General features: G+C 38.7%; 1 protein-coding gene across 2 annotated transcripts in view; it reads right to left on the bottom strand.

Annotated features, from left to right (window-relative positions):
- The window catches only part of TPK1 (thiamin pyrophosphokinase 1), a 309,138-nt gene that overhangs the window by 100,507 nt on the left and 185,255 nt on the right, over window positions 1-23,376 (bottom strand). For both annotated transcript variants that reach the window (XM_082278078.1, XM_082278079.1), the window contains one exon: window positions 6,488-6,634. In XM_082278078.1, coding sequence (XP_082134204.1) covers window positions 6,488-6,634 — 147 coding nt within the window. The remainder of the gene's footprint in view (window positions 1-6,487; window positions 6,635-23,376) is intronic.

Below are 23,376 nucleotides of genomic sequence, written 5' to 3'. Positions count from 1 at the left end.
TTTATTTAGGGCCAAGGTTCTCCTAGATGATCATCCATCAGCAGCTGCAGTAACTAGTTAAAAATCTGAACAAAGATCGAAAAAATTTGTGACCAGAACTGTTGACACTTACCAGGCGCAAACTATTGATTCAGAATCAAACTAGATGACTTCAGAATTTAGAAGTACCTAAGTAATCCAATCAGACTCCTTACATTATCTTCTCTTGCAGACACCATTAAGATGTGAATTTAAAAACAGCTGTATGATTACCATATCCTGCTATAGAGCACAACTTGTTTCTTAAGAATTATGAACAGATGAAAATCTCATTTAATAAAGACTATTCTTTTTCACTTGGCAATGATGGTTTGGTATTTTCCTTTCCTCTCTGAAAGATAGGTACTTTATTAAACTGGTTACCTGGAAGCTAACAAATTGATTTAAGAATTTTTTGTTGCCAGTTTGTCTTCCTTATAAAGAAGTAATTAATAACTATTAGATGTCATCCATAAAGTTGATGGAGGTTGCACTTTTAACTGATGCCAAATAAACTGTTTCAATGGATTTGACTATTTCAAAAGCTAATTATTATTTCTAACGTTCAATATAAGCTTTGTATATTTCACAATACACATCTGCCAATGCTGGAATAAGAACAAAATTACAAAGAATGTAGCTCTTAAGAGAAAATCCACCTAAAAGTTTCCTTTTGTAACAGCAAAAAAAAAAAAAAAAAAAAAAAATCTTGAAAAGCAAGATAGCAAGTAAATCTTTTGCAGGTCAGAATGTTATTGACAAATGTGAATTAATTTTGGATCACTGTTATTCAGTAAAAGAGAGAAATCCTGTGTAAACATGAAGCAACACCACTTCATAGCCACAAATTACCATGAAATAAACCTAAATCCTTTAGACCTGCAGCCTTTTGAAGGTCACATTTGCACAGGCCCACTACATTATCACATGATAAGAATGACTGAATAATCATTGGTCCAGCTGGATTTTCCCAGGAAAGAATAAAAATACAGACTCTAGTTTAAGTCTTATTTTAAGAACAGAAGTTGAGCTGTAATCAAATCCTCAAAGTTTCTTACCAAAGAAGGAAACTAAGGCAGCCAAACTAACAACATAGCAATTTTTCTTTTTTTTCTGAGAACCCACTTCAATGTAATATTAAATCTCTGGAGGCACAAACCCCCCTTCTGCAAGGTTTTCTGTGACGGACTCAGGCTCCCAGAGAAATGCTTGATTAAGACTTTTCCTCAGCCAATATTTTTGACATTGCAGTGTCTCTGTCCAGCTGAATGGCTGGCTTTCTCATTGGAAAAATCACCAGAAAAGGTATTTATCAAAGAACAAGAAGTTGTATATTTGTGAATTCCACAAGGAGCTTGAGGCACAGAGACTGACTACTTTGTCAACTAGATTGAGTTCCAATAGCACTCTTTGAGAGAAGATGCCAAACAGGAGAGAGGGCCTTTCAGGACAATAAACACTGTAAGTACTAAATGCATGTTTAAATATTAGATATATGTTTAAATGCCTTCCTTTACAACTGCAATCTTTTTGAAACTGAATTTACCCATCAAAAACATGTATATAGGAAAAGGAGACATTAAATTTCCAGATCCCAAAATTATCCCCTATAAGAGGCACATTCGTTAAGGATTTTCTCCATTGAGTGCAAGCCAGGTCTGCTTCTTGCACATGAGGCACTACAGAACTGATCGGATAACTCATTCTTGAGGTTCCTGCAAATTTCAAGGAACTGGCTGCCAGAGAAAAACTCAGAAGTTGAAGGTATATACACTGAACTTCCCATTAAACTTTACAAGCACAGACACAAACCAAATCAAATAACATTGGCACAAAGAATTGCAGCAATAAACCCCAGCGAAGTTCCCGGTCTGTGAACCTTCTCTCACATGTGCTAAAGTGTCTCCATCTAGGAGCAGATCTTCATGCCAAGTCACTCTGTCTGCACCTGTAAATCGGTTCAGGTAACAGCTCTGGAACTCAAGCCAACCAGCACAGCAGTGCCCATGTGCATGTGGTTGTTCTCTCTTGGCCCCAAGACAAGGTGCTCCCTTTCCAAGTGCTTCAGAAGCAGCTCCCGGCCTGTGCTAAGCCTGGGGCGTGCCCAGACGCCATCTGCGAGAAGGATGGCTGGCTCCCACTGAAACTGTGCTTGGGACCATGCTAGCTAATTACGTGCACAGCTTCCATAAATATAGCAATATTTATGTTAATTAAGGGCCTTGCTAGTACTGTTGTTACTATTACCATGATACTACGTTCCGCTCCAGTGCAGAGCACAGGATGTAATGGCATTTTGTAAATAACTAAATGAGCCTCACAGTACCCATTCAGAGAAGGACATGGGTTTTACCCAATTTACAGTCTAGGAGACTGTGAGATCAAAAGACTACCCAATATACTTCTCTTCAAGGAAATGGTGGTAAAGACCCAAGAATATGGGATGGAATTCCCAATACTTATTACTCACATTTAGCTGCTGGGCCACTACCTACAATGTTAAATTATTCATCATTTCTCACAGGGAAGGCAGACATGCACTCACAAGAAAAGCTGGGTGTACGAAAAAGGGTTATCAAAGTATTCACACACTCTTTCAAAAGAGTTCATTAACCGACAAAAATATGCTGCTGTAACGCATTTTCATGTGTAGGCAGCAATTCTTCTCTACGTCCTAGGGCTGGAATTCTGTGTGGGAAAAACTGAACTGCTCAGTATATGTAAAAGACAGGCCTCATTAACTCTTGGGCATCTTCTCATTTCTTGGTCATAAATCCTATTACCTTGTATTACAAACTGCCATAAAACTCACAGATAAAAGATAATTTATGCTCAGTGTACAGAAGCTAATGTTTCTGTACTCCTGAGAAGCACACAACCAGAAAATGAGAAAGTATGTATGTGAAACCTTAAGCCATTCATACTGAGCATGGCTAGCATGATAAACATGACTCTAAGGGCCTTATGCTCTTCAGCCAGGGTATAGTCTAATGGTAATTGATATTACCAAATTTCAAACATAAAATGTATGAACTCTTGCATAAAATATCCTGCTTATAAAGACTGATTACTCCTTATTAAAAATTCAAGCTTTCCTCCTCCCCCCTACAGAAAGAAATATGACATCTATTCAGTACACAGGTACTTTTTTTATTTTTTAAATTCCAATCATCACATCAGAAAATGCTTCAGAACAAGCATCACATCCTAGAATTCTTACAAAGCCTCCCTGTTTCTGACTCCTATCCTAATTAGTGTTCCATGGCACAGAAAAAGTAACAGCCCTTGGAGCTGGCAGAATCAAAGGCAGCTACTCTTTTATTTGCTTTTTCTCTGAAGCAATTTAAAGTCTTCATACTGATTTTAACTGTGTTGGTTATCTGCTCAAAGGAATATTTTGCTTTAGTGAAGACTGAGCAAAAGTGCTCATTTAGGCTGCTTGTCATCAGTTTTCCTTTCTCATTCAGACAAGAGAAAATCTTTCACTGTCAATTTATAAATCCTGTAGCTACAAATTATGTTCTCATTGTTTGAGCCCTTCCATAGGTGCAACTCATTTCATGCCTGCTTTCTTTTCTTAAGTATTTGTTTAGTGGTTTGACATATATTGGAATTCATTTATCTAAATTTACATACTTACAGTCTATATATCTATATTTCAGCCTCCCACCCAATTTTTCCATAGAGATCACGGAGACAGGTATTTATGGGATGTAATTATTCCCATCTTTTTTCTCTTTTCCTTACAGGAGCTCATCCTTAAAGGTCAGAAATGAACATAAGAGAGTTTACTTCCTTACAGTTTTCTTCTCTCTCCATGCCAAAACATTTTTATCTATATATTTCAAAAACTTGCACTGTCTGTCTGTCTATTTCCCAAGAAATGCCTCAGTACTCAAAGTTCTAATTACTCTTACATTCAGTACTTGCATAAAGTTACTGGCTGATGAAAAAAGGCTTTGTTTACCTGGTCCACCTCGCTTGGTAGTCTGCACTGGAATCCAAACCAGGCATTGTCCTTGCTTTCTTCCTCTTAGCACCCTGAAGACTTTTAGCAAGTCTGTAAGCATGTTTCCTGCAACGCTGTGAGCCCTTTACAAGTGTATTAAGTATTGATGTATTTCTTCTACTGTAACCCTCTATACCAACACTGTAACAATTTCAAAGCAATTAATGGATTTTTGGTGTCCATAGATACCTACTCCCACCGTCCTCCTCTTAGTTTCTGCACCAGTAACTATAAATTCAGCAGCTTGACTTGTTACTCCCCTTGGTATTCTTCCTAGGGCTCTTAAAGAATTACCAGTTTATCTGCTGTAGCCAAGTATTTTAGACTCTGCCTAGGTACACATGACAGAGAACCACTCTCTTGCTACACTGAACCAAAGGTTAATGTTTTCTGGAAGCAAAAACATAATTCTGTTTTGCTCATATATTTTATCAAAAGAATCCAATAAAGATCAGATTCTTCTTCCTGAAGAGAGAAAGGTTTTCCATCAACATTTCTAGAAAAAGCAACATGCTCTCAAGTTCATCATTTGCATTAGCAATTGGATCTCAAAATGTTGCTTCATTTATTGCACAGTTTCCAGACTTGCATCTCGAACAGTCAGTGTGTCTCCCATTGTGTTAAACTCCCTCCTACCCTGATTTTAAATTACAAAGGGGAGAGGGGGAAAAAAGAGAATGTCATGATTGTGGCTGTTTGCAAGAGAAAATATCAGGCTGAACTCCATAAAAAAAAAAAAAAAAGAAAGAGTACTTGCAAGCTTAGGATCCTTGTTTCTCTCAGTTTATAAACTACTCACTTTTTTAAGGAAAAACAACTATTCAGGATTCATGTTATTATATGGAGGTACCACACTTCAGTTGACTGAAGATGCTGACAGTGACAGGTTTAAACCAACAATGAAAAGCAGTGTTGTGTTGAAGTTAGCACTAATATTGTTTAAATGGCCTACCCCTATATCTGCCCCTTCAAGCTGCTAGAAACAGCTTGAAGTTTCCTGTGGAACTCTGCCCATCTACAAAAAAATATTAAATGCTTTTTGTATGGCATTATTAAAAAGAGAACAAAGAAATTTCCAGCAAACAAAACAATTAGCAACCTCCCATTTCTATTTAAAATGCACAGATCATGATTTTTTTTTTCAAGTTGTAAAGGGTTTAATTATTCATGGAAGACTCATGAAAGCAACCTTAGGCATGGCATTTTAAAGCCGCTTATGGAAGAGATGAATGAAAATAATTAGAAATCTTTCCAGTCCAAGCAAGAGTTTTGTAAGCTAAACTGGAAATTGTCCACTTTATTTCAGCTCTTCAACATGTTCTTAAAAACACCCTAAAGGAAATTTACAGTGGTCAGTGAAGTACTGCACTCACAGATCAATCACAAGCAAGTTACTCCTCAGTTTTAGATTGTAACCACAGTTATCCTTTATTTCTCTTTTCCCTTCACTCTGATGCCTCCATCCATTTAGCTGTGCAACTAATGATCAGAGTAATTCCTCATCATACTGGCAAAAGAGCTCCTATGCCTACCACCTTTCCTGCAGACACAGCGCTTCAAATTTTTAATAGAGCACCTGTCCCTGTGGCTTTAAATCTATATTCTCATAGAACCTCATGAATGCTTTTCTCAAATTACAATGAAGCACATCTGGTGCAAGGTTGTGTCAAATTTACCTGTGAATGTTACTTATATTAATGGAATAAGCTTTCCAAGAGAAATTGGGAAACTTAGGTAAGCTTTTAGAAGCCTTGCCAAGGGGAAAAGATATTTTCCAAAAATAAATGAAACACTGTTAGAACAGTGTTTGATGTTTAGATTTGCCTTTAATTTAAATCTCAAAAGCAAAAGAGCAGCAAGATCTTTTGTGTGTGTTGTTTTATGAATCAATAAATGCAATAACACATCTGAAAAACCACAGAAATAACACATCTTAAATAAATTCCCTTGTTGATGCTAGATGGATTCCCATCATAAATGAACTGCACCACTTGGACTGCATAAGAGCTCTGCCTGATGTGTATGTCAGGAACTCCCTCATAACATCCTCTTACGTCTTTTCTTTGCTCCTCTTATTGCAGACATCCTTATTGCTACTCAACATGCAAAAGGGCTGTGTGCTAAATTTAGACTTACTGGAATCTAATTTAAAAGGTTAATTTTTTTTCCCCATTTCTAATCAATATCCTCTGTTTACCCAATTCAGTTTTTATACTTTCTGATTTTCTTGTTTCTCCCCTTTTAAACAAATCTATCCTGAACAAATTAAACACAATCTTTTCCAAAAGAGGAATTCAGACCCCATCATTTGCTGTCCACTTGCCTGCAATGTATTTTGTATTTCAGCTCTGACCCTACAGAACACAACTGAGAAAATGAGCATTTAATGGTGCAAGACCTATCGTGTCAGAGTGGGTGGAAAGTCAGCTTTATTACGAAGTAACTTTTCACAACACTTACAGGTTGAAGCAGGTAAATCAGCGAGCACTCCTGGATAACTATCACTGGAGAAGGAGTGATATTTGTTGCATGAAAAAGGGTTTCTACTGATGCCATTGTTTGGTCAAACCGTCCTCCAAGTCCACCCAAAGTCACAATCACATCGATCTAAAAGACAGAACGAAGAAAAGTCTAAAAGACTTACGAAGAAGACTCCCAGGAATAGACCCTGAAAATCCACAATAAAATCACATTTTGAAAAACAAAAGAAAAGAAAAAAATAGCTACTGACTATAGAAAAGCAAATGTCAAATACAGTTATTTTACTCCCATTGCTGATAAATACCATTATGTGATTTTTAAGCTGAGTATTAAAGCACCATTAATTCATGGACAACACGTGGTACTTTTTAAAAGGACATAAACATTCTCCCTAAAACACAGGCCACTCTTTGAAGGTACTTAGCTGTCTGTCCCGAATATATAGAGTCTAAGATATATCACTCCATACGTAAGCTCCTCAGGTAAGTGTGGTATATCTGAGCCATAGGATCCCCAGTTCTTTACATCATTTCATTATTATACTCACAGTTCACAGAGCGAATAAAGGAAATTTCAGGTTAGGCCATTATGTGTCATTCTCATTCCTGCCACACAGCATTTCAATGTACAAGCAATACTGCTCAAAGGCTGGCCCTGCTCAAGATTAAAAGTACTACTGCATAGGAAGTTCCAACCCAAGTGACTAGAACATCACCTTTATGATTCTGTTGAATATTGTTTTGCATGAAAATTAAGGTCTTTTCCTTCCTTGAAGAGATATACCAGCTGTCAGGGACAGAGAGCCACAGGAGCACTCTCCAGTCCCAGTCCCTGACACGCAGAAAACACCACCTGACTGCTTGCAATATGCCATGGAGTTGCTCTTGCTCAATTCTGTCACACAGCTGTTCAAGACTCTGAGCACTTTATTTCCTATAAGCAGAAAGGGAGTATTCAAAAGGCTTGGTTAAGAGTTTTTGGGTCCTTAAATAAAAAGTCACTGAGTGCAAATTATTATTATTATTACTTCCATAATGTAGATCAGTTATGTTCAGTAATTGTATTTTAAAAAGCTAACACTAAGTCATATAGGGCCCTAAGACATTGCAGCTCTGAAGTCTTTAGGAGCTGCTTTGACTATGGCCATCTGGTTAAGTTTCCAACTTTACAGAGCTTAAGCCTATGGTTTGTGTGATTACATGAAGTTTTACTCAACCCAGGAGCCACATAATGGTGCTCTGTGTATCTGGAATGATGTATTAATAGCATCAGCTTCTATTTTTATTACCAGGTCTAGGGCTTTATGATTCTGTTGAATATTGTTTTGCATGAAAATTAAGGTCTTTCCCTTCCTTGAAGAGATATACCATCTTTCTCATCAGCACCAGGAAAATTCTTCAGAGGCCAGAGTGGATCAATATAACACATTATACTAGCAGCAAACACTGAAACGAAAAACGCTATCCTCGTACTGCTGACAGGATGTATTTTCTGTGCAGATTACAGACCACACAGACCTAATGTACAACCAAGAGAATATGAACGGCAGGAAAACCTATCCTTAAACAGAAGACAAAATAGCAAAAGGTAAAAAGCATGTGTTCCCAGCTAAGCTATACTATCATAAGATATTTTCCCTTTTATTGATTCCACTTTAGAAACAAACTGCTTTTGTTTGACTGGTAATGACTGTGAGTCAAAAGGGCGGATCAATTCTCTGAAAATAATACTACTAATAAGACCCACCAACACCCATTAGTCCCCTACCAGACAACCACCACTAAAATGCTCCCCTCCTTCCCTAATAGAGGCCATAGGGAGAATCTGCTACACTGACCTGGAACCACAGTGAATTTAAGGTGGCTTGACAAAGGATCAGGATCCACATGTATGCTGTTTTTCCTCTAAGCAATGGGGCTGAAGCTTAAATATTAGCCTAGATTAGTCTTCAAGAAACTGAGCAACTACTGCACATGTCTCACCATACATCAACTTGTTTATTTTGGCTTTGATGATTGGTGCAATATAAAAGGTAAGAATGAAGGGATTACAGAGTTCCTTTGACTTGGAATTGAAATGATGCAGTAACATTCCAAATGTGTCTTCTTTCCCTTGTAAAACTGCCAGTACATCAGAGAACCGCTGCTCTACTACTACCTCACGTGTACTTCCCATGAAGTACAGGACCCAGCCCAAGCAATGATGTGCTCAGTAACTGCAGTTGTGGCAGAGACTGCCAGAGCACTGCCATTGAAGAAAAATGCAGCAAAAAAAAATACTTCTTATATTTTCAAGTAATACAGAATCCTACTCAAAGTCCTACTCCTTATTAAATTGTAACAGTGCAGTCTTGTGGATTGGTTACCCAAAGGGAAGAAAATAAAACCAATATAGCATGGAGTAGACATGTTGAAAAGGCATTCATAAACCAGAGGTATGGGGTTGAGGTGTGTTGGAAGGAGGATAATACAGATATCTGGAGAGGGAATATATCTATTATTTAGGGTTTGCATGGATTGTGAAAATGAAAAACACAAGTATGTGACAGGTATGCAAACAAACCCAGCCGGAGTATGAGAGGAATAGACAGAAAAGCTGAAATTCTGCACTTCTGTGACAGTTTACAGTACCACCTTTCACTGGATAATCCTGGCAGAAGCGACAGGCATCCAGACATTGTAGGACTTTTATAGCCTTTATCTGAAGGTCTAGGTAGTCATACTTTTTTATTTAAAAAAACCAAAAAACCACAGAAAGGCTAAGTGCAAACAAAACCTCAAGAGCCTTTTCATCCTAAAGCTATCACCTCTGTCAAAAAAACCCCCCAGAAAACACAACACAAAAATCACAAACAAAACAATTAGTTCCTTCCCTGCAATCACTGCTTCTCTCACTCTGCCAAGCACTTAAGAAAATGGATGTGCCAGGAAAGCATGTACACAGCTCTTTGTCATTCCAGAACCTAAGACAAAGTGAATACTCAAGAACTGGACATTTGGATATTCCCACACTACAGAAAGGAAAGGCCATTCATTTTAGTACTATGATTTCCTGCATACCACAGGCAACAGAATTAATCCTGTTACTGCTAATGAGCTCAGCAGGCAACATTTGACCCACACGCTGTACTTCAATTGAAATATCCATGCTTCACTTAAATGTCCCATCACCAGTCCCCTTACACAATTTGTTTTCACACTGTGTCATTCATTTCTTGAAAAAAAAGGACATAAAATCATAAACAACTACAGAGAACAGCTTAGATCATTGCAGCCACATTCTCTTGGACTATCTATAACCTGATTTAGAGAGTATCTTTAAAGGTTATCAAGCTTTAACTTAAAAATAGCTGAAGATCTAAGGGTAGGATCCAGTCATCTTTAAATGATACGCCCATATGTTCGTATGTCTTGAGAAAGTTTTAGAAGTCACTACCAAAGAGCAGGGCAGTTAGAAGGAGAAGGAAAGCATAAAGTAAGACTTTGTGCTGGAAATTCAGGGACATATTTTTTCCTTCTCCCACAAGCTGTAATTTAGAGGGTGCAGTAACCATGGGGAGCTGAGGCTCCTACCACATCAGAATGAAGTTTCTCAGGTTCCTGCTTCCACTCTCACAGAGACTATTGAAATGGACAACCTGCTGTAAAGCCTGTTTGCAGGCTTGCTAAACACTGTGAAAGCTGTCCCAGCTGCCATTCCTCTTTCTAGAATGAATGGGTTAAATACAAAGAAGATCTTCCCTTTATGACTGAGGAACATGCATTTAAGGACACAGGAAGCTGGGAACTGCCTGAAGTGGGTGAAAAGAGTGCAATATCTAGCTTTGCAATGTCAGCATCATCATGACATATAAGAGTGAAGTCCATGGCTCAAACTGACAGCCAACAATGCCCACTCTTTTCAAAACCATGCTCATTATCTCTGATAAGAAATCCTCTCCCCAGGGAGAGGACAGACAACTCAAAGTACTTTCTTCCCCATGAGTTCACTTTCAGCCAGATAACTTGCAAACAAACATGCCTAAGTCTCAGGGACGTGGGTAGATGAAAGGCAACAAATTTACCGACAACAACCAACAGCACTGAACGAACTGCAAAAAATATCTCTCCTAAAGGAAAAAGGGAAGGCAAGAGTAATCGAGATGTTGCAAAAGTTCTGGAGTCATGACTAAACCTCCCGCGCTCTGAGATCATGGAGACCATCCATTGCTAATATCCAAGATATTAGTATGCCAATTACAGGTTAGATATCTGATTGGAACACGGTGGGGTTTTAGCACCTTCTCACTTTACTGAAATCTTTCATCTCCCGCAGCCTTTCTTAGTTTTCTATAAATCATAAGATTATTCCTTTAATTTAACTTTTAAAGGAATATCACATAGACAACAAAATTATTCTAGTAATATGTATAGTATGTTGGAAGTTTATCATGTGCTGAAATATATATATGTATGTATGAAGTATATTGTGTTGAAAAACGAACAATTAAGCAGTAGTGTGAATGGTACACTTACTATTGCTTTGTTGGTTTGTCACTTCATCAATTTTGGCCAGTTTACAAGAAAAGCATTTTCTTCTTCACAAGGCAATTTGTCAGCTCAGGATGTGGTTTAAATTATTTTCTGGTCTTTGCATCAGATTCAGTACCGAAGACTTTAAAACACACCAAGCACTTCCCTTGATAGCAAATGGGTCAGAGTAGATTTTAATTCATTTTCCCATAGCTGTATCAGAGCTCTCGTGCTGGCCAGATAAGTAATATTTTTATATCATACTCAAAATTGCAATGTAAATTTAATGAACTACTAAAATCCCATAATCCAATGTTAAATATGTAGCAAGATATTGTCCACTTGAGTTGATTACTGGCTCCCTAGCTCAGTGTTTTACATAAAATGTATGACATTCATTTCTGTAGGAATGATATGCTGAACCACATAGCAGCATCTGAACTTTGCTCAGGTAGAATCCTCTTTACTTTAGCCAGAATTTTCTTGTTGCTTCAGCCATCTGACTCTTCCCGGGAACAAGACCTCTCAGTCAAAGGCTGCCATCCTGTCTGTGTACCTGAGATGATAACCTTCAATCAGCTTCATCCTTACCTCACTGACTCCACTAATCTATATATTAGGTTGTTCCAGCTCCCTCACAAAACACTTCTTGCTTCTTATCTTCATTTTCTTACAGTTTCACCCAAGTGCTTTTGCTATTTGTAATGCTTTTTATTTCAAATAAGAGGTTAATTCTCTCTGGTAATGAAAATAAGTATGCAAACAGGTTGCATTTGCCTGCTTAAAGCAAGAAACGTATGATGGTAAGATAGAAATGAGAAAGAATCCAGAAATAGGCTTGAGTTGCTGGAAACATCTTAAGCTTGGTTTTACTACTGACCTGTGTTTACACCTCTGGTTGAATGACTGTTTCATTTCAAAAAATGAAGTTTTGGCTTTGCCCTCTCTCGCAGGTAAATGGAATGTCTGAGAGTGTATATAACATAATCTAGCATTAGTTTTGGGGAACATAAACTTCATTACCATTGACTTAATTCTTTATTACGTAAAGAAACCTAATCTACAAAATCCATGTGAACTGCTGGATCCCAAGCTGTAGATGCTGAAAAAGCTGGCAGAGAAATTTTCCTATTTTTTACAGCTGCTTGTGAAAGTCTCCTTCCTTACACAAGCTAGCTGTAAACAGTGTACAGGCTTTTGTAAACCAAGACTTTATCTCACAGGTGCAAACTTGTTATGCACAGTCTTGTTTTCCACACTGAAGAAAGTATTTTGAAATGGGTGTCATAGCATTCAACCAATCACCCTGGGAGGTGTATGGTCAAGCACCCAATAATGTTACACCACTCTTGTGAACAAAGCTATAAAAATGAGTCTGTAATTAATTAAATAATCCCCATTCTATCCTGGACTTGAATTCTGTGTTGTTCATCTCACTGTCCCTGCGGACCACAGCGACACCAAGCAATCTGAATTTGACTTCCTGCTTTTGTACTGAGTATTTATGTATGATCTTGGTCAAACAGTGCTCACTGTACCTCAGGTAGAGAGGGGACACCAACAACTCCTGCTCTGCTACTGCTAGTCAGCTGGAGCAAAGCTCTACAATTCCTTCTGTGTGTGAGATCAGTCACCAGAACTCCTTATTGCCTCAGATTTTCTGGGTGAAAGGTTTTTCCCTACTCCCAACTGTTACCATGCTGTTCTGAGTAGGTAGAAATACACTGGAACTCTTAAAGCAATCTGTTTACCGATGCTTTGGAGGAAAATGTGTGCTGGTTTTGATCCAGACACATTTATTTTGTGAATGAACAAGGATTCCAGGACTATCCATCAGTTGTCTTCTGAAAAATCATAAAATCTTCTCATCTTTTAAAACGGTATGAAAAAACATTCACAAGCATCAGGCTAACCTTTCTCTTCCCATAACTGAACTACTGTAATCCACAGTGTGCACTGTGGTATTACGCCCGTGGAAGTGTGAAATCAATAACTAAACCACCATATCCCTAAGAAAGAAGTCCTGGATTTGTATTAGGAGAAATCTGAAAGGCCCTTGAAAGATTATACTAAAATGGTCTAGCAAATCTCTTCAGTGGTCTAACAGCCACTTGCATCCAGTGCCAAAAGCTGTGTTTGGCACAGGCTGTGGTTTTAATCATTTTGAATACTGCCTCCAGGAGTTAAAATAAGGAAATAAAAACTAACTACAAACTCTCATCAATGTACAATTCAAGAAAGGAAAAAAATCTTCAAGAGAATCGGTTCATTGTGAGCTTTGTATTTCACATTTCACTTAACTCCGACTGTCAGTCTTTAGTGTAGTAGCCTTCCTCTCCCTCCCTCCAACATATTTCCATGTTGTCACAAGATCAGCAGGGCAACACAAGTACAACATACTGCTTGCCAGCCAGCATGGCCCCCACCCCCCGTGCTGATGCCTCATCCCATGTGGATCCCACTACCCTCATCAAGGGCCAGACTGCAGCCTGTGCTGGAGGTTAACCCAGTCCTGCAGCACCAGCAGGTGGAAAAGACACTGTGCAGGGAAGAGGCTCTTTGTTGCAAAGAGTCTCCCTAAAAGGCTCTGTTCTTCCCCCATGGGATACATATCATGATCCAAACTAGGGAGTCTTGCCCTGGACTGTGGCTCCTGCTGCAGCCTGCTTGGCAGAAAGAGTCTTGTACAGGAGGGTCCCTGACTACTTAGGACCTGATGGATCTGTAAGTTCTGCCTACCAGCCCACAAACAGGATATATATCCTATATCAGTGAGAGTGTGTGTACCTTTGCACGTCTCCATGAGCCCTGGCAATGTCCCTCTGATTTCCCTTACAGTTCTGTGGTGGGTTAATCTCAGCTGGCTGCCAGGCATTCACCCAGCCTCTCTCACTCCCTCTCCTCAACAGAACAGAGGGAGAAAATGAGATGAGAAAGCTCATGGGTCAGGACAAGGAGATCGATAATTATCTATTACCATCACAGTCAAAACAGACTTGACTTGGGGAAAATTAATTTAATTTATTGCCAATTAAAATCAAGTTAGAGAAGGAAAAAAAGACAAAACTAAATCCACCTTTCCATCACCCATCTTTTTTCCAGGCGCAACTTAACTCCTTCATTCCTCACTCCTCTATCTCACCCTTCCCCTGACTGGCACAGGGAAATGGGGGACTGTGGTCAGTTCATACCATCTCCTCTCTGCAGCTTCTTCCTTATCATGTTCTCCTGCTACAGCGTGGAGTTCTCTCCACAGAATCCAGACCTTCAGGAACAAACTCCTCCACTGTTGGTCCCCTACATGCTGTGGCTCCTGCCAGGAGCCTGCTCCTCCGTGGGCTTGTCTTCAAAGCCTGCAGCTTCCTTCAGGGCACATCCACCTGCTCTGGCACAGGGTTCTCCACTGCCTGCACTGTGGATATCTGCTCCACCATGATGTTCCATGGGCAGATATGTGCTCCAGCATGGGCTCCTCTGCACAGGCTGCAGCTCCCTCAGGAGAGATTCATTTGCTCTGCCCAGGCTTCTCCAGGAGAATCTGGAGGCTGGAGCCCCTCTTTCTGCTCTCCCCTTGGGGTTGACATGGCTGTTTTGTCCCCCTTTTCCCCTTACCCCTCCCTGCCTGGGCTGAGGGACTCGGCTGTGCCTCTCCTCATGGACACACCTGCACCCCACCATCACCTGGGCACACAAACCCGACGCTCATTACTGTGCCTGTTTCTCTAGAAGGTTGAGATGAAGAGAAGATGTGTATTTCCTTTCCCACACCTTCATGTGGTTGTGCTTCAGCTCCTGCCCAGATGCTGGTCCAGGACCCTTGGAAAGCCCACAAAGGAAGCTAAACAAACCTGTGATATTGTGAGGCAACAGGGTAGAATTTCGGTAGCCAAGGGTGTCCATATGAAATGCTCTGCCAGCAGCCCACAGGCACTAACACCCCCATGAACAGGGAACACCGACTTCAACACTATTGAGGGTTGAGACCTTTTCTTGTGACTTCCTAAACCAGTTAAGTTTTCTTTAAAACTAACTTTTTGCCTAGTTTTATTTAAATTCCATCATATTAAGTTTAGGTGTCAAATTTTAAGGAAAGAATCATAGATTTTTAAGGGGAAACATTCCATTCAAAAATACAGAAACTTAAAAAATTTCAATTTCCACTATATATCTATATATATATATAGATATACACGTTTTTGTTTGTTTGTTTCATCTGAGTTAAGGGTAACAACTCAGGCACCTTCCCATTGTAACATTTAGCAGTGAAGTCTGTATAAAAGATGTCAGATGTAAGGCAGAGCTTTGGAGGGCCTTCACTCTCCCGCAGCAGCATCCCAGAGGACTGAACAGCCTGAAGCACATGTGCCCAGCTAGGGCGAGGCGTTAGCTCTGCTATTTAAAATGTTTAAACTCAGGTTCACACAGGTCTGAAGATCTCCCGATAGGTCCCAACAGAACAGTAGTATTTTCAGCTGGTCTGAACATTCATCTTCATGATGAACAAGGGGATAATAACCTGTCCTATTATACTCCAGGGATAGATATAAGACCTGAAACTAAAGATGGAAAATTTTTCCTATGTCTCTCAGGCCCTATTCTGTGAATGGTTCCTCTTTTGAGTGATTTCACTGAATACCTGGGCAGTACAGAATGACTTTTTTTTTCTAAGGGAGTGCAGACTTGCGGAAAGAAGTCTTGAATTTATACATTTGTTTCTAAGAGGCTGGACATATTTTTATACTGAAGGAAGTACATTACGATCTGGATGTCAATTTTCCTTTTCAGCACAGGTTCAGTATTTATAGCAGGTAAGTTAAACATAGCCTGAGTAATTACAGAATATATTTTATTTTTCTACACTGTCCTCTACACCATATAAATTTAGCCACACACTTAAAAAGAAATGAAGCATGATTTCTTAAACTGGAGGCGCTTGTGCAGCTGTAAACATTTTATGTTCACATTTAATTTGCAGAAAATATTGAGCTTTAATTGTTCGGTGCTTAGCTGTTCAGTTGTTTAAAAGGGAAACTCGATGGGTTCTTTAGGCAAGTTGAAGAGACCATCCCCCATCAGTGGCAAAGTAAAAGGTAGGTGATTTAATAAGGAATAGCATGAGCATCAGAACCAGCAAAGCCTGGTTGCCAGGGCACCTCTCCTATGAAGACCCCTCAGTCCCTACTTTTGTTGAGCTTGTGCTACTGCCATTTTTTACAGTGGGAATACTGGGGGGGCCTTTCAAATGTTACCAGGCTGCCTCATTTTCACAATATTTGTTAAGAGTGAAATTACTCTAAGCCACTCTGCCCTTTCTTGAAAAGCACTGGTGTCAGCAAAGAGGTGCAGAGTTAAATGTCAGGAAAAGACAAAGGATTGCAGAAAGCAATGAGGCCTCAGGACTACAGGCTAAACCATTTCTGTGTAGTACCAGCTGCACACTTTTACTTTCCAATGGTCTTAATACCTTCCTCTCCCCCCTGCCCCCAGTACTCCTTTCTAGGTAAGGAAAAGAAACAAAGAGGAAGAGCCACGACAGCTTCAAAAGCTTTGACCAGTATCACGATTTCACTGTTTCTTTTGACTATTCAAAGGCCATACAATATTACAAAAAGAGTGAATATGTCAGGGCAAAAAAACCCTAAACAATCCAAAACCAGTAAAGAAGCATTCTTATATGCACTACTTAGGTTAAATAAGTTTCTTTGAATGGGATAAAAAAAGAAGCCAGAGGAGAAGTTAATTTGTTGATTGATTCACCCTCTGCTTTAAGGACCAGATCACTGCAGTTCATGAAATTATGAAAGTGTGCTCTCTAAAGCCAATGTTTCTTACACTCAGGAAAGTAGAAAACTGCTAGAAGTTTTTATAAAACTATCTCTACAATAGCTAAAAATGTGTCATTCTTGACAGGCATCTCAATTTAGTGGAAAGAAACCATATTTGAGATGTAACAAATGCTCTATTATAATCTGCAGTTAAAATTTATCATACTAGCACAAATTTCTTAATATGCTTAACAATAAACTTACATTCCATTAACTAAACAGAATGTAATAAAAACAGTTGTAACTTACGGGAAATTTCAAAACACCATGGTAATCATGTGTCAAGCAAAAAAAACCCAAAAAACCCCAAACCCAAGTTATTTATGAAAATCTCAGGCAACAAACTGAGCTCTCAGTCCTTGAACTGCAAAAAAATTCCTGATGTCAAAAGATATTACTGCTCAAAATTTCCCACTACAATATCCACCTCCAAGACTCTGTCAATGCAAGTATGACAGTCTTGAGGATAATGATATGTCCTTGTAGCCTGACCACTTTCCCAGCATGGAGGCAGTTACATCAGCAACAGCTGCTCTCAGGGAAGCTGTGCTCCTGCAAAGCAGAAGGGGCTGAGAGGGGGAGGAGAATCACATCTCCTATGACACAGTTACAAACAGAGCAAAATCAGTGGTTACAAAGGGAACAGTACATCACCTGTAGTAACCTCACGCTTTCTGTTCCAAATATATTTAGCCTTTGACTAAGTGGAGAGAACAGTTGCTGGCTACCTTATTAGCTTCTGCAGTCCTGTTAATGAGCATATCCTTGATCTCTCAAATCCCTTGAACTGCCTAAACAAACAGCATTTTCCCCCTTGTTCTTCCTTTCCCCAAAGCTCAGTATGGGATTTGACTTTTTTAAACAAACAAACTGAAATCGATGTGTTCTCCAGAATCCCTGCCCTGTTTGTATCTTTAAAAAATTGTCTTCATAGATCCAATACAATCCAATAAAAGAGCACACAAGGATTACATAACAAAATTTCTTGATATTCGATGCACTGTGTTGTTGCAGACACCCACATTGCATAAAATTATTCAAACGCAGAGATACAGTGTCTCTTGATGCTTACACCTGTACTGGAACAGGTAGACACCTTACATGAAATTAGGGTTTCTCTTTGGGAACTGGCAAGTTCTGATATCCAGTACTACAAGAAATGCATTTTGTCATACCTTTACAATGGGAAGCATTAAAATAATTCAGCAGTAGGAAATATGGATTAGATACTGCATTCCTTGAAGGTAGACTTGGACCTCAGAGTCCTCAAGGATATGTCTGAACACCCTATAGGAGGGATTTACTCCTGTTGAAAAGTAGTATGAAATTCTACATTTTAAAAGTGGGAATTAACAGGAAACATTTAAGATCCATTTGTTTCTTTTGGACAGGAAAGGTTTATGAAGAAGATTACTATTAATAACTCATGAAAATCTTTTGATGCAGCACTTGACAGTATAAGAACCTTTTCATTACACATATTTAACTTCCCCTAAAATATATCTCATTTGCATTTTTTATCCTCCTTCTGTGAAACGTTAAGAAGAAAAACTGAGTAGTGCCACCAAAACTGAACAGGTTTATTCTCAGCCCTGCCTTCTATATAGGATTTAGACATAAATCCACAAGCTTCAATGTCCTTAAAGTCATTCAGGTCCAGTGGTGAGGCACTGGAAGTGGTTCCAGGGAGAAATTATGGATGCTCCATCCTTGGAAGTGTTCCAGGCCAGGCTGGAAGGGGCCCTGAGCAGTCTGGTCTAGTGGAGGGTGTCCCTGCCTGTGGCTGTGACGCTGGAACTAAACCATCCTTAAGGTCCCTTCTAACCCAAATCATTCTGTGATTCTTATAAAAGCTTCACATTTCAGCCCCATGTCAGATTTGGGATTTTCCAGTCTGCCTCTCCCCGCTATTTGGGTATTTAGTAACTTCCCTGTTCTCAAATCCTGGTAATAGATTATCTTCATTCCTAGGCTTTGCTTTAAGAGCCATTCCCACTACTGCTCTGGATACCCAAAAGTCTTCAGAAATGAAAAAAGTAGTGTTCCATCCTGAAATTACCAACATGAGCAAAAAATTTATGATTTAGTAACAGGAAGCAAAACCAATGTATTTACTGCTTAAAGAAGTCACATCATCCGGAATAACCTCAACTGACAGACAAAATCAAAACTAAGCCAAATAGAGCCCAGTATCTGCAATAATTATACCCTTTCTTTGTGGGACTGGTCTTTATGCAAAAAGTTACTCTCTTTTAAAGTATCTTCTGATTTTTGTTTTATGGTACTTTTGGTTTTCCTTCAGGACCTTTTCCCTCATATAAAGACAAACCAGAGAGGGCTTAGTAAGCTGTTTGAACACTGCACAGCTGAAGGTGATATATGAACACCATTTCACTGTCTTTGGCACTTTATAAACACAGGACTTCACTAAGTTGTTTAGCCTTGCTCAACAGAAAAGAAAGCAGACTGATTCGACACTTTTTTAAAAGTACAAAGGGAAGAATGCTTGCATTCCCTTGAAAGAATTAATATGCTAGACTGCTGACTGATTGAACCTCTAAAGTGTAATTTTAAAATGGAAATGTTAGTAGAGTATCCCTTTATTGCCAAGGGTTTTTAAGAAGAGTTGGTTTGGATATTTTCTCTTTTTCATATTGACACTGGTGCTTTTATCAATTTAAACACACTAACATTAAACCACTAAAAGGCATGTAAGTTTCAATAAAACTCATTTTTTGTATCTTCAGCCCATATAACCAAATGAGCTGCTTTAACTTTTTTTAAAGCAGAAAAGATAATAAAGCTAAATGAAAAGTCCCAGAGCTTCGTTTTAAGACTAAATGGTATTTTAGATGAAACAGTTAAGGAAAGCAGAGTTTGTAACTCTGAGATAAAGATAATGGCTTAAATCTACCTTTATATTATGAGTATTCTTCTTGGAGCTGCAAAATTGATAAACACACTTTCAGTTCTCACTGGCATGAGCTGCTACAAACTGTCTGTGAGTGAGACCAGAGATGCTGTTACTGAAAGAGCATTTGATGAATATTGGGAATTGGAGGATCATTCCCAGCTACACCACTAGTATGCTGGGAGACTGTGGACAAATTGCTTCTGTACTTCTGCTTTCCAATCTGCAAATCAAAGATAACAGCATACACTTCTAATGCAGGATCTGTTGATCCCTGAATAAAAGATATTGTAAGCTCGACTATCATTTTGTCAGTTCCACTGGTTTCTTGAAATAGCTTATGTTAAGATGAGAGAAAATTAAGAACAGAAAGTAGTACCAGACAGAAGTAAGTTTATTTGAAGGTCTTGTAATGAAGAAAGGAAAGTACTCACGTAACTACAGAATGAATAAAATAGTGATTAAGGCAGTAAAGCAAAATGTGCACAACTAATAGACCATAAACAATGTCAAAGACACACACAGCAGCAATAAAGACAGAGTTATTAAGACATTTAAAAAGCACCAATTAGGGCCAGGAAGGAACACTGCCAGAAAAGGTGTGCATTTATATACATACTTGCATGTGTGTGCTTGCATACTCACAGACATGCAGAAAGAGAAAGAGAAATATCTAACCGACTTTAGGTTGGAAAGAAACTTCAGGAGTCAGATTCTCTTGGTGGTACTTCGCTGCTGCACCCATCCAATAGAATGCAATTCACAAATTAATTAGGGCTGTGGAGAGGAAAGATTACGACTGATTCTAGCTTGCACATACAAAGGGTACTGCTTCTTCTAAAATTCACTGCAGTATGTAAATACAAATGCATATAATTAGGTGACTTGGATCTCACAAAATGACCACAATGCTGCTTTCTGCATGACTAGGCTATGCAACTGAAATATGCAATGTAAATCAGAAATTAATTACCCTGAGGACTCAGAAACTATTCTAAGAGTATTTATTTGAGAAAAAAGGAAAAAGCAGTAATGAATTTGGCTAATTATTCTAGAAGACAGAATTACTGCTCTTTATATTGAACAAGGAGTTCAAGAACAAACAAGGTGTTTTTTCTCCCAGATTTGTGTCTCAGCTGACCATCAACTCTAGCTGCATATTTCCTTGAGGTAAAGACATTTCTAAGGTTCTTCTCAAACTAACTACCAGTAAAATCTAAGCTAACTTTTTTTGCATCCTTCTTTCTAAGTAGGGGCACTGTCTACCTCACCTGCATTCTCACTCAGCTGACCTCCAAGAAAGCTGTTTGACATGATTATCTTTCAATATGTTATTCCTCTGTTCAAAAGTTATTTGTTCAAAAGCTATTTGGAAGAGCAGGAAGAAAGAAAAGAAGGAGGATAAAGGCGCAGAGACACGCAATGTAAATTACACAAACTTAATCCCTTTGGAACAAAATATTGCCCCCATATGTTCATGTGAGCTCAAAAACCTCCTTGACATAGAACTCCCACAGAGGTGACTGATAAATCAGAGCAGAAATTTTCTCCATTCAGTATAGCAGATAAATGATAACTTATTCTCGGACCAATGGAGGGACACCTGTTTTAAATACCTCAGCAACTCACACCTGAATTTCATCCAGACAAATACCTTGCAGGATTGCGGATCCATGGTATACATTGAACGCAATTAACTTCCCATCTTAATGTATTGCTACCCAGAAATAGCAGCAAACACAGCATGACTGTGGCATCAATTTTTTAAAGATACTAATAATACTCCTTATAAAGATACTAAAAATACTCCTTATTTCGTAACTTCAACTATAAATCATGGGAAAACAAACTTGTAGTGTCTCTTTGTCTTATTCCTCTTTGACAAGTGCTTTAGATAGAGTAGGGAAAAATCAAAGCTGGAGACATACCTATTTTCTCTGGCACCAGGAAGACATATTCCACCTCGTTAATACTCTCAGTTAAAAGGAAAGCTTTTATGATATTTTACAGAAGAAAAAGAACTCTACTTTGTGACATGCAAGTTTGTCCTTCAGGTCAAAAAACACAAATGCAGATGAAGAACCCCTTCTTTATCCACTTTTGGTTTTCAGACCCTGGACCTCCTCTTCTTCTCAGCTGTATGTACCTCTCAGGTGACCACAGAATTCAATGGCAGCTTTCTTCTCTGAAAAAATTTGAATTCTCCTCAAAGATTTTAGGTCTACGGCTGGAAGAGTCTGTTGTCTTACCCCTTGACATTTTTATGGCAGAATGTTACCCATAAAGAAACCTAAATTAATTGCAAGTTTAGGTATTTAAAGAGGCTAAAATTTCAGAAGAGCCAAGAGGTTGTATCCGTAAACCAAGGACAGTGTATTTTGCAAGCGCTCGGAATTTCTGTGTCTTTTGGGGACCAGACATCAAGCTATTCTCTGCTTTATCAGGGCATTCTGAAGAACCACTGAACCTCTTACTAAAGAATTATATCCAATGCTTCTGAACAAAGGAAAAATTAGAAACCGAACTGGTAAGTTATAGAGTTGTGATAGTTTTGTCTTACAATTGCTTAAGTTTTCCATATTATCTCCCTAAGTGAAGTCAATGACTTCTTCAAATTTCTTACATCAGAGAATGCAGAAGACCAAAAGTAGAAATGCATGATGCTTTATCTACTGTGCATCAATCAGCTGATAGCATCTTATTATGTCTTATGGAACAGGCACAGCAAACAAGAAGCAGCTAGGATTTAATGAACATGGTGCTTAGCTCTAGAAAATTTATCTGTGCTACTTCTTGCAGCTCTGAAAAACTCAGATTGTATTTAAAGCACATCTCTTACATGTAACAGCATAAAATTATAACTGAACTGAAATCATCAGTTTAGTGTATTGATATGAATGCTACACAAGTACTGAAATTATACTCAGGCTTGTACTTTACAAAATATCCTCAAAAATTACAATGTGGTATCCTTTACCAACTTAACACGGCTTTACTGTGAGAGTGATCACAGATCTCAAACTTTTACAAATAGACTACTTATTGTTGAAACACACTTGTTGTAGCTGTCATGTTCCCATTGCTCTTATTTTAACCACACATTGATTATTCATTATAAAGCCTCTTGTAATAGCTTAAAAAAACTCCCTCTCTAGCAATAGCTGGGATTGGATAATGAACTGAATCCAGGAAACATTTATGTACTTCTTAATTGTAAGGGCATTTCTATTAAGAGGAAAGCACCTTACCTGCCATATTCAAAACAAATCCTAGGCATAGGTGGCTCATCTACTCCAATGGCACTCATTATCATTACTGTCCTAGATGGAAAGACACCCCTCTGAGCTCTTGTGATGATAAATTATAAGGGGAAAGAAAATAAACTGTTGTATAAAGAGTTTCCTGGCTCACAGCCAGACAGATAAGAGAAGTGTGCGGTGAAAGCATCCTGTACCCTGATGAACACCAGCATTGTATTGAGACGCAATTGCAGATGGGCATTGTGCAACAGCACTGCCAAGTGTCCCGTGGACATTTATTTTCTTTAGAAGAACAAGAAATTTTAAAACAGCTTAAGCAGAAACTGGTTAATTTTTTTATCAGCCTGGAGTGAGAAGTGAA

Source organism: Coloeus monedula, assembly GCF_965178545.1.
Source record: "Coloeus monedula genome assembly, chromosome: 1".
NCBI classification, from domain to species: Eukaryota; Metazoa; Chordata; class Aves; order Passeriformes; family Corvidae; genus Coloeus; species Coloeus monedula.
Note: the sequence above shows the minus strand (reverse complement) of the source record. Positions and strands in the feature narration are given on the sequence as shown.